General features: G+C 49.3%; 1 protein-coding gene across 1 annotated transcript; it reads left to right on the forward strand.

Annotated features, from left to right (window-relative positions):
• Positions 1-850: 850 nt before the first annotated feature.
• On the forward strand, positions 851-10,460 carry LOC144175610 (uncharacterized). The gene is made up of 2 exons (XM_077704667.1): positions 851-1,002; positions 9,998-10,460. The coding sequence occupies exons 1-2, from the start codon at positions 851-853 to the stop codon at positions 10,281-10,283; spliced, it is 438 nt and encodes a 145-aa protein (XP_077560793.1). The 3' UTR covers positions 10,284-10,460.
• The last annotated feature ends 1,366 nt before the right edge of the window (positions 10,461-11,826 follow it).

The following is an 11,826-nucleotide window of genomic DNA, read 5'->3' on the forward strand; positions in this document are numbered from 1 at the left end:
CAGCCCAATCCTGTATGGCCGTCGGAAAATCCCTGTAAAATTGTACATTGTAACTCCCACGGGCTTGAAGAAGGCCGGCGTTAGCGCCTGCAGTACGTCCCGGATGGCCCTAAGCTCACCCAGCATAGACGGTAAAGTGTGGAGTGTTTCATGAGTGCAGGTTTGATTCGCTTCTGAATGAAAGAGACATAGCATCGCTGTGATTAAAATGCGGTCTTCGGCCCCAGCGTCCACAAATGCCTGTACAAACTTGGGCTGGTTCACAACCGACCGGACAGGCATGCCCGAAGGATGCGCCTAAGCGTTGCCGGTCAAGCGACTGTGGAGTCTAGTGAGCGGCCGGTTGTCGGTCACTTGATGGTAAGACCAGGGCGACCTAGTTACCGGGTGGGCTGGTAAGGCGGGTAGTTAACGGCCAATGCAGATCGCCAACGGCGCTGCCTCAGCAACAAAATTTAGTTTTTTTGCTTCCGGGGGCAAGCGCAAACTCTGCACAGCTGAAACTGACGCGCTAAATGTCTGAAGAACCTCTCCCCCTTAGCGGAGTTTAACAACTACTCCCGTCTGGCGTTGCAAAGAATACTCCGAATACGGAGTGCGCTAGAAAACAAGCCATTTACACCCGGTTCGGAGGATTTCTCCTTAGTGCGTTATCGCCCGGCCACAGTTAAGAAGGGGTGCTATATTTTAGTAGGTCCTGCCTTTTTGACGAATATTTACACTGCCTTAAAATGTTTACAGGCCTCCAGTCGTGGTGTCCTTCGGAACACGACATATAAACATGCACGGGAACTTCTTATTTTATAACAGTACTAGTGGTGCTAGACAAACTTTCTAACCAGCTGCTGCAATGCCCGCAGACTTCCTTAAGCACGCTCGCTGCAACCGGAACGTGACGCTGGGAGAGGACAAGTGTGCCCCTGCCTATCGGCGAACCCTGGAGCTCGCCAAGACCATAGGCCAGACGCAGGACATCGACCACGGCCTCCGGAGATCGTGCTGGTAAGCACCGCTGCCCTCCGGAGTCCTAGGTGCCGCAATTGCGCTACCCTAAATTTTGGACGTCGGTGAAATTTCAACACGTGACCCCCAACTCACGATATCTTAGCACCGGACCACTAACTAAATTGAGAATAGGAAACGGCTCCTTGAGGTCACCGAATTTCGGGCGCCATGTTCTGCCGTGTGTTAGCTATTTCCGTTCTTAGGTCAGCCCTCTTTGCTGATACAGAAATGAGCACTAAGGGCATCATCATTCTCTGCGAACTCAGCGATCTCACAGATCTCGAAGCCGCATGACAGAAGCTGTTGGAAGTGTATAAAAATTATGGCGATTCCTTCGTCCTGCAGAAGAGGTTTCGAGGTCAATCATGATCATGACCTTCGTTCCACAGTCTCCAAGCTACGCAATCGATAAGGCCCAAAATAGCTGGAAAATCGCACGAAACAAACCATTCAACTTAACGAACAACGCAGAAAACGAAGAAAACCGCACATGCAAACCCAGAATCGGAGATCAGTGTATATGACTGTAGTAGATCCCACTCACTTGCCTGATGTGTGTACAACCACTTGTTCTTAGCTCAGATGCATAATGTTTCCGTGTTCTTAACCGTTCTCCCTTATATGTAGGGGCTCAGGGCGAACCCTTTTCTGCGAAGCACGCAGGATCGGCGTTTCCTCGTGGAATAAAACAAAGCAAGAGGGGTGCGCTACAGCACTTGAGAGAGATACCTTTATTGCACAATCCACATCCGAACTCATCACTTTTGTCCACTAGATGGTGTCGGTGGTGTTTGGGCTAGGGCATGAAGGTGTGGCATTGGCAGAGGCAATGAAGGTGGTTTTGTGTCTTACACATAAGTCATGTGCGAGTAGCGGTCATGACGTCGCTCAAAGATTTAGAGGTGAAGTAACCCAGCTGTGCGAGGTAAACGGACTTCGAGGGAAAGTAGTGGGAGAATGAGTAGCACGAAGACTGGGCCACTATGTGCGTAGGATGTAAGGGTAGCCACCGCAAACCTGAGAGTATGAGAGGCATGGGCGGTGAAGTATTCGTTGGTGGAAAATGCCGCGTGGCAGGGAGTTAGTTTGGTCTTGACTGATCTAGGGGCCTCGTGGCGTGTCACATTTCGGGGGAGGGAGAGGAAGAAACAAAGGGAGTGGCAGAGTGCTTACCCTTTATGCAGTCTACATTTTCATTGGGTAGCTGACTCGTCTCGGCCATGGGTTGTAATGCTTCGGCGCAAGAGAAAGCTGGTCGGTGAAGTGTCACGCGCAAAAAAATGATCCCTTTACTCTCCCTCCTTACTCTGGTTGCCGGGGACGCGTTCCAGAAGAAGCTGTAGTCGGCGTTGTTGTAGCATGTACGTCTTCAGTTGTCCATACGTGTGGGTAGCGGGTTGGAAAGATGGCAGAACGCGCCCTGGCTGTACGCCCGCACTATATTGGTGCCCGTCTTGGGGTGTGGTGTAGGATTGCCTCGGCCATTGCCGGGGTCTCCGAAGCAATGGGTTTCTTGACTGCAGGTGCCGATGAATTGAGTCGTACAGGTCAGGTGTGGTAATAAGTACTACGACCAGTGGCCAGGTGCATTTCATGTTGAATTTCTGTCACTATAGGTAGTTGCTTGTTTTCATAGAATGATAATGCATTCTGAATCATGTCTCTCACAGCGTTCCGTGCACAGCCTCCCGGTTACAAGCCTAGGTACTTGACAGGTTGGTCCGCTACACGTATTATATAATAAATAGAACCTAAATGTCAGGTCGGGTTTTTCTAACACGGTGTTTCCAAGTGGCATTCTTAGAAATAGTGAAAGACCGAAGCTGTCAAATTATTTCTGTTATTGCAAGCCGGAAGCTTCAAATCTCAAGTTCACCATGGTCATGGTAATTTCGAAACACTTGTTTTAAACTTGTAAGAGTGCCTAACGTCGCGTGCGTAGCCAACAAAGTAAATTGTGCTGTGTGACGACATATGTCTCCTCATTCCGTTACTGCATTGTTTCTATGACATTTGACCATATTCTTGTGAAAAAAAGATGGTGACCTATCCTGTACAGGGTACAGTGGTCCTACAACTCCATATATGTTGATCTCGCTTCAGCTTCCAGTGAACTAACGAGGCCAATCCAATAAAGGTCCCGGCCGTTCCCCGGCAATATTGTCAACTTTCGGGCTATACTAGTGTTCGCACTGATGGTAGTGCTGTAAAATCCGTGAACTATGCCCAAATTCAGTAATTCAACTATGTAGTGCATGTCTTCAGGGATACCCTTGCAATGAAAGGCGGAGTACTATTCTACAACGGAATACCATACAGGAAATCAAGGAGGCTGACAATGGGTTATATTTCTACGGAAACTTATTGGACATATTGTTGAGTCCACGATATTAATAACTAAGCAGTCACACTGCATTCAATATCATTGTTTGAAAAGCACTTGCACTACATACTAATTTTTAATACCCTGATTGCCTAAACATGTGTAGTATACGTGGAATAAGGGTGTTGGGAGGTCATTAAGCCTTTTTTTCTTATCTTCGAACACCATCACTTGTAGCTCTACAACCTTTTTGGGTGACAAAAAGGGTGTTGACCGATTTCAACACCCGCGGTTTTCGGTACGGCGTTGAATGCGTGGAAATAGGGGTTCAGTTGGAAAAAAAAAGAAAATTCGGGGAGGTGGGGTCGACCTAGCTTCTTCTGGTGGTTCTACGTTTTGCTAGGCTTTGCTAAGCGTTGCTAAGTTTTGTTAGTTGTTGCGATGTTCTTGGTAGGCTAGGCTTAAGTGCTAAGTGTGAGGCTAAGTTTAGCCAGATTTGACAAGGATGCTCCTATGTGCCTCCCGCACTTATAGCGGATACAAGGCGAAAACAAGATAGGCCGACCGCCAGTACCGCAGTTTCTCCAGCCTTGCACCGCTAGTGCCAGATAGCCCAGTTTTTTTCGGATTAGTAGCTCAAAAAGACCTTTAAAATTGGATAGTCAGCGGCGCGCTTATGCATGCGCCCCTTGTTCTCACACTCGAGCAGTCGCGAAAGCCGGCTTCACTGTAATATTACCCTATGTGCAGTGGTGCACCCTTTACAGGCGGCGCAGTTCTTTTTCTTGGTATTTTTTCAAACACCACCGAACCAATCTCAAGCCTAAACAGCTCGGCTGATAATGAAGTATGTCGATTCCTGTTGTTTTAAACATCGGGAAGTGCAAAATGGACAAGTTGAAATACTTCAAATCTAGAAGTGTAGACAGGTAGAAAATACCTGGAAATTAGGGGGTCTTTTACATTTGTCTTAGTTTGAGGTCTTTTACCCGCTTCTTCTTAGTTTCCAATGGCCTAATTTGTAGCTTTACTTATATGGGGCACAGAGAGTGTTGAAATGAGGACAACCCTTCTTGGTGGGCGTCGAAAGGGTGTAGAATAGGTGTTTGGTATTTAATTACATTCCATGACCGAATAAACGTAATGACCAGAGCGATATTAACAATTCTTGCAAATCTTTATGCTGACTTGTATGTGGTCACATTGAAATGAATAATCAACATCTTAGCACTAAAATATCTGATCTTTCCAGGAAGCCCACCGACTCTATCAAAAGCCTTCATCTGTAGAAGAAGAAGAAGAAGAAGAAGAAGAAGAAGAAGAAGACTTTATTTTTCAGCAGACGTTGTTACAATCCCTGCTGAAGGGGCAGGAGCTAAAGGCATTGAGTGCCTGACGAGGGCTCCTGACCCTCTGGAGTCCACAACAGAGGAGTTCACAGTAGAGGACATGTTCAAATCGAATATGCGTGCTTAGCAATAAGATCCAAGCTTAGCAATGCTTGGCTATAAAATCAAGAAAAGCAGATATAGTTCTAACTATGTACTCCCTCTACCCATGCACACTGTTTGTTTTCTTGTTCAAGTCGTTTGTGGTCCAAGTGTGACTTGTACGTGGTGCATATTGCCACGAACCGTGTATAAGTTTATTGTTTGTTTTTGCTGCCCGGCCATGCCCGGCTATGGTATCTGCGTCCCAATCGAAGCGCGTCTTCCATTCTTTATTTTTAAGCCGCATGGGCTATCACATTCAGATAAGAGACTGTCTCGCCCTAACGTCACTAGCCCAGAATTATCTTCTTTGAGCTACAATATTCTGGATGTAAATCGAAGCTTCCAGAAACACTCGCGCCAAGAGATAAAAGCCTGCAGAGAAGACGCCATGACATTCGAATCACCGACACCAGTTTACGCATGTCACTTTGTTGATTGCTGTATCGCCGCCTTGTATTCTTTGAGTTGTTAGGGGAGCACAAGTTCGCTCCAATAAATTTGTTTTTCTTGAAGACAACTGCGTCGCCTTTGGCAACGTGACATCTGGTAGGGCTGCTGGGTAGGACCATGGCGAACGGTTGAAACGGGCTGTGCAACGGCTGGTTTGAGAAAGGTAGTCGTCGATCTCACGTGGTCGTTGCCCAGGGAGAGGGCGAGGTGCGTCGACGGAGAAACCATGCAGTCTGAGTCTCTTGTATGGATAATGACGATAGATGTGATCGGCCTCTCCGCAGTGGTAGCACAGCGGACGATTATCGGCGGTTCGCCAGACGTCGGTCTTTCTCGGCGTCTCGTTTTGGGCTGTGGACGGCGGTACGGTGGATGGCGGTGACAGTGGGGACGGCGGCGAGGGTGGACGGCGGTACGGTGGAGCTTCTGGTAGATGGGCTGGAGCAGGGCGGGGTCGACGAACAGCCGTGGAGTAGGTCATCGCCTGTGGCTCGCGGGGTGCCTCGGATGGCATAGAAGTGCCCAAAGCGTGTTGAACCTCTTCACGGATGACGTCAGTCAGGGAAGCCATTTGAGGTGGTGTCGTCGTCGGAAAAAGCTTCCCAAGCTCCTCCCTGACCACTGCACGAATGGTCTCCCGCAGTGTGTCGGAGCTTGTAGCCCCGGCGCCGATTGTCTCGCAAACCAGCGCGTTGACCGGGCGATCGTACTGCCTCGTTCGAACTTCCAGCGTCTTCTCCATCGCGGGTGCCTCAGACACGAATTCGGTCACCGTCTTAGGAGGGTTGCGGACAAGGCAAGTAAAAAGCTCCTGCTTTACCCCTCGCATGAGAAACCTTAGTTTCATTTCTTCTGTCATCTCCGGATCCGCACTTCGAAACAACCTCTTCATCTCCTCAACAAAGATCACTACCCCTTCGTTGGGGTGTTGCGTGCGCGTTTCTAGCAAAAGTGCGGCTCGTTCCTTTCGCACGCCGGTGGCGAACGTTATAAGAAACTCGCTATCGAAGAGAGTCCAGTCAGTGAAAGAGCTTTCATGGTTCTCGAACCAACTTCGAGCTGCATCCTCCAAATAGAAGAAGACATGCCGAAACGTTTCTTCGTCGTACCACCTGTTAAAGATCCGAACGCGCTCCAATTTCTCCAACCAGTCCTCAGGATCTTCCGTGGGGGATCCATGAAATGATGGTGGTTATCGGGGTTCCTGCAGAACTACAGGATGGCTCGTGGTCATCGTGGATGCGTTGTTCATGGCAACGGTCGTGATGTCTTCCGCCTTCAATTTATCTGGCAGTAGTCCAAACTCCGGCTCTAGGCCTTGCTCTCGGTGGCTGGCACGAGTTGGGCTTGCTTGACGACTTGACGAGGGTTGAGGGTGCATGTAACCTGCACCTCCACCAGATGTCACGTTGCCAAAGACGACGCAGTTGTCTTCAAGAAAAATAGGTTTATTGGAGTGAACTTGTGCTCCACTAACAACTCAAAGAATACAAGGCGGCGATACAGCAATCAACAAAGTTACGTGCGTAAACTGCTGTCGGCGATTCGAATGCCAACGCGTCTGCTCTGCAGGCTTTCATCTCTTTGCGCGAGTGTTTCTGGAACCGACGATTTACATCCAGAACATTGTAGATCAAAGAACAGTCTGCATATCTGAATGTGATTTCCCGTGCGGCATAAAAATAAAGAATGGAAGACCCGCTTCGCTTAGGACGCAGATAACATAGCCGGCCATGGCCGGGAAGAAAAAAAAACAATAAACTTGTACATGGTTTGCGGCAATATGCACCCCGTACAAGTCACACTTGGACCACAAAAGTCTTGAACAAGAAAACAAACAAGGCCGATCACATCTATCGTCGTTTCCCATAGAAGAGACTCGGACTGCGTGGTTTCTCCATCGACGCCCCTCGCCCTCTCCCTGGGCAACGACCACGTGAGATCGATGACTACCTTTCTCAAACCAGCCATGGCACAGCACGTTTCAACCGTTCGCTGTCGCCCCACCCAGCACCTCCACCAGATGTCACTTTGCCAAAGACGACCCAGTTGTCTTCAAGAAAAACAAGTAATTGGAGCGAAGTTGTGCTCCCAGCATTCAGCCTCAAAAACTTCGTTCTCGTGAAGAAGAATTTCAGCCCCGGAAGGAGAACGAATTATCTACTTGTCGTCGCCGCAAACCTCCGTGACGGAATTTTGGAAGCGTGCCATGACGACCAGTCTTCCGGAAATCTCGGCACAGCTCGCACTGTAGCAAAACTCAAGGCGAAGTACTTCTGGCCCCGCCTTACATCCGATGTCACCCACTACGTTCGGAGTAGCCGTGACTTCCAGCGACGAAAAACGCCGCCGACAAGACCCGCCGGACTTCTGCAACCGTTCATCGTCCCGTCGAGGCCCTTTCAACAGATTGGAATGGACCTTCTAGGCCCGTTCTATACTTCACGATCACACAACAAGTGGATTCTTGTAGCGACAGACTGCTTGACGCGCTACGCAGAGACTGCCGCTCTTCCGAGGGGGACTGCACACGAAGTTGCCAAGTTCTTCGTAAACCAAGTTGTGCCGCGACATGGAGCCCCTGAAGTCCTTATCACGGACCGCGGAACGGCCTTCAATGCGGAGCTTATGCAAGGAATCTTACGCTACAGCAACACGGATCACCGAAGAACGACGGTGTACCACCCCCAAACGAACGGACTAACAGAACGTCTCAACAAGACGATCGCGGATATGCTGTCAATGTACGTCGACGTTGATTTGGGACGAAGTGCTCCCGTATGTCACGTTTGCGTACAACACGGCTATCCAGGAAGCTACGCAGATGACGCCGTTCGAGCTTGTCTACGCAAGACTGTCGACTACGATGCTTGACGCCATGCTTCCTCATGTAGAAGACGACGACCCCAACCCCGACGTCTAAGGATACCTTCAGCGTGCGGAGGAGTCCCGCCAGCTCGCTCAAGTTCGTACAACGGACCAGCAGCTGGTAGATACCGGGTGCTACAACCTCCAACGCCGAGACGTCGAGTACCACCCAGGGGATCGTGTTTGGGTTTGGAGTCCCATCCGACGACGCGGACTAAGTGAGAAGCTTCTGCGACGCTATTTCAGACCCTACCAGATTCTACGACGTGTCGGCCAACGCACCTACGAAGTGATCCCCGATGGTGATTCCAGAACATCACGACGACACACGCGGCCCGAAGTCGTCCACGTGGTTCGCTTGAAACCTTACTATACAAGATGACAGACTTTTTTGTTGTTGTTGTTTGTACTGCCTTTTATTTTAGCATCGGGTCGATGCACTCTTAGAGGGGGGGTAATGCCGCGAACCATGTATAAGTTTATTTTTTGTTTTTGCTGCCCGGCCATGCCCGGCTATGTTATCTGCGTCCCAAGCGAATCGCGCCTTCCATTCTTTATTTTTATGCCGCGCGGGCTATCACATTCAGATAAGCAGACGGTCTCGCCCTAACGTCACTAGCCCAGAATGATCTTCTTTGATCTACAATGTTCTGTATGTAAATCGAAGGTTCCAGAAACACTCGCGCCAAGAGATAAAAGCCTGCAGAGCAGACGCCATGGCATTCGAATCGCCGACACGAGTTTACGAACGTCGCTTTGTTGATTGCTGTATCGCCGCCTTGTATTCTTTGAGGTGTTAGGGGAGCACAAGTTTGCTCCAATAAACTTGTTTTTCTTGAAGACAACTGCGTCGTCTTTGGCGACGTGACAATATGCCTGTATGTCATGATGATCATGGTTGGGTGCTCATGGCGAAAGGCCGACTCAGGCAAAGAGCGTCACAACAGTTATATATACGAGATGAAGAGATAAACACTAAAATCGGTTAAAAGAACAAAAGTAAAATCCGTGAAAGACAATGAGGATGGCTGGTGTAGAAGGCCAGTTTGTGATTATGCGTGGTATGAAACTGAGTCTAAACATTTTTCGTCGGCGTAATAGTTAAAAACGCGCTTGACAGAAAACGTGGGATCGTCAGCGAAGAAAAATGCTGGATGTAGTGGGATGTCTTGTCTGTAGAGCTCGGCGAAGTGTTTGTGTCGTGTTGTGTGGAGTGGTTTGCATTGAAGTTCCACGTGGATCACCGATAGGCCGTCTCCACACCTGCTACAGAGGGGTCTTGGGGAACCCGTGAGCAGGTAGGAGTGTGTTACGTGGGTGTGGCCTAAGTCATGCTACGCGCTCAGCCGATCTACATTTTCATGTGAATAGCTGTTCTGCCCACACCCTTACTTTAAGTTGACAAGCAACCTCACACCCTTATTATAGTGTGTTCACAAGTACACTTTTTTTAATCCTTAACCCTTTTTTAGCCACAACACTATTTAAGGGTGTGTACTATGGACAAGATGTTTACCCTTTCCAGCCAGAAATGGTGCAAAAACCTTTATGGGTAAAGCTACGAGTAAAATGTTTATTGTTACGCATTTAGTATTTTCGGTTGTTTGCTGTGCCATGTTTTTTTATTGTATTTAGCAAACTTTGAGTGGGAAACTGAAGTATCTGCAAATAGAAGTAAATAAAAAAATTCACTAAATGTGCTATTTCTTGTTAAACCCTCCTCTGGAAATTTACACGGCACAGTCGCATAACTGACTTGAAAAAAAACTGGTTGACGCGAATGAAACGTCCCTGTCTATCCTGATTGTTTCATCTCTCCCCCAACCCTTCCTGTATACTCTCAACCTCATATGCGCAGTGCGTTCAGCGAGTTCGTGGAGTGCAAGAGCTTTCACGTGGAGCGGGAGTGCGGCGACCGGGCGAGCGCCTTCTTCGCCCGCCACATGCAGCGCATATCGGGTCCCCTCATGGAAGACCACTGCGGGAACTACGCCCACGAGGGAGGCTGCGACCACTTCGCCTCCTCCGGCGCGGCCCGCTGGGCCACCACACCGCCCACGTACCACCACCACTGGCCACTTCTTCTGACCACCCTTCTAGTAGCCACGGTGGCGCGCTTATCGCAGCGAGCGGCAAAGCCGTGAAGCATGTAGTTCACACCCGGGACGACGTGGAAGACAACACGGCGTGTTTCATAACATTTGCCGAAGCGTTGAGTTGTCTTTCAAGGACTGAGCATATCCTGCTCGGGTTAAACACATATGCGTAGAGCGGCACGTTTTCGCACGCGTTTTGCCTCTCCGCAAAGAGGCCCGGCAGCCAATAGGAGCTCTAATGAAGAGTGCTGTGCCTGGTTTGGACGGGGATAAAACTCGTGCAGAACTGCCTCGTTCTCTGCTAATGTACCTGGCCTTTAAAAGGGGAAACACATATGCGGCGAGCGACCCGTTTTCGCGCGAGTTTTGTCCCTGTACGTAAGCGGTTCGGCAGCCTACATGCGGGTTCCGGATGAGTACTCGACTGCTTTCTGGGGAAGGACAGCGTGTGCGTGTATTACGTCGCCTTATCAACAAGTGACGGCGCATATTCCACCTGCTTTTAATTGTGGTTGTTGAGCGCTGTCTGTCACTCTTCTCACTGCGGTCACATTTGCTGCAGATTGGTGTGATAATGCTCAAACTTTGTGCCGACCCTGATGAAGTGGGTGGGACATCACATTAAGTGGCACCCTGTAAGAACGTAACGAGACCGCACTATCTGAATGGTGTTATCGGTGTTCCCCTCACATCGCGTGATTGTATAACAGAAGCACTACGTAATGCGCACCACACAATGCTCGCACAGGCGTGTGAAATAGCTAATTCCAAAATTCCATCCCAATGAAGTCGCGACGAGTAATCGTGGCGGTATTCCGCGAACCGGTGGCAGCCAATTTATTGTGACATTTTGCATTGTCTTTCTGCCGCAGTGCTAGCGTAAAGAAGGAAATTAGAAGAGGCCTAATGCCACTATGTATAAAGACACCGAATGCAGAAGGAGGAAACTCAAACTGGTGCGCTGACATCTCCAAAGGGGTTGCTTATCACATAAAGTAAAAAAAAGCATCGTGAATTGTTTTTTGGAAGACGGGTATTGAATGATTTATTGCGGCGTTTAATGCACCGAAGCTACACCTGTGCTATGAGGCGCGCCGCAGTGTAGGGCTCCGGCGTATGTCGACCACCAGGGGTCCTTTTACATACGCCCAAATCTGGACGAGTGGGTGTTTCCGCTTTTCGCCTCCGTAAGAAACGCAGCCGCCCGGGCCGGGATAGTGCCCGCCTTCTTGGACTCAGCAGCACAACACCTTATCCACTGGGTGACCGGGGCGCATTCTTTGAGGACGTGGCGAATATCGCAGTGCATAAAGGCAGCTCATGAGTGTATTTGATACTGGCATGAGCAGGGGCTGACTCTCTGTAATCCCTGTTGTGGAGAAATCACCACTTCGGTCCTTATTTTACGACTAACCCACCTGGACGGATATAGTACGCAATAGCGCCGCTCAGAACGCCCAATAGCCGTCATTATCCCCTCCTTCATCTTCTAATCCACCACTGACCGCATTATTATTATTATTATTATTATTCGCCGCATGATGGCGCCCAGTAAGCACAAGTGCCTCCTCTGCTGCCTCGCTTTCTTCGG

The sequence above is a fragment of the Haemaphysalis longicornis genome, unplaced genomic scaffold, assembly GCF_048455015.1.
Source record: "Haemaphysalis longicornis isolate Haplotype H1 unplaced genomic scaffold, Haemaphysalis longicornis Haplotype H1 scaffold_3, whole genome shotgun sequence".
Classification (NCBI taxonomy): Eukaryota; Metazoa; Arthropoda; class Arachnida; order Ixodida; family Ixodidae; genus Haemaphysalis; species Haemaphysalis longicornis.

Bases quoted from the DNA above. Each gene is read 5' to 3' on its own strand.
- LOC144175610 (XM_077704667.1), top strand. From the start codon at position 851: ATGCCCGCAGACTTCCTTAAGCACGCTCGCTGCAACCGGAACGTGACG. The intron at 1,003-9,997 runs GTAAGCACCGCT...TCATATGCGCAG, and splicing joins GGCCTCCGGAGATCGTGCTG to TGCGTTCAGCGAGTTCGTGG.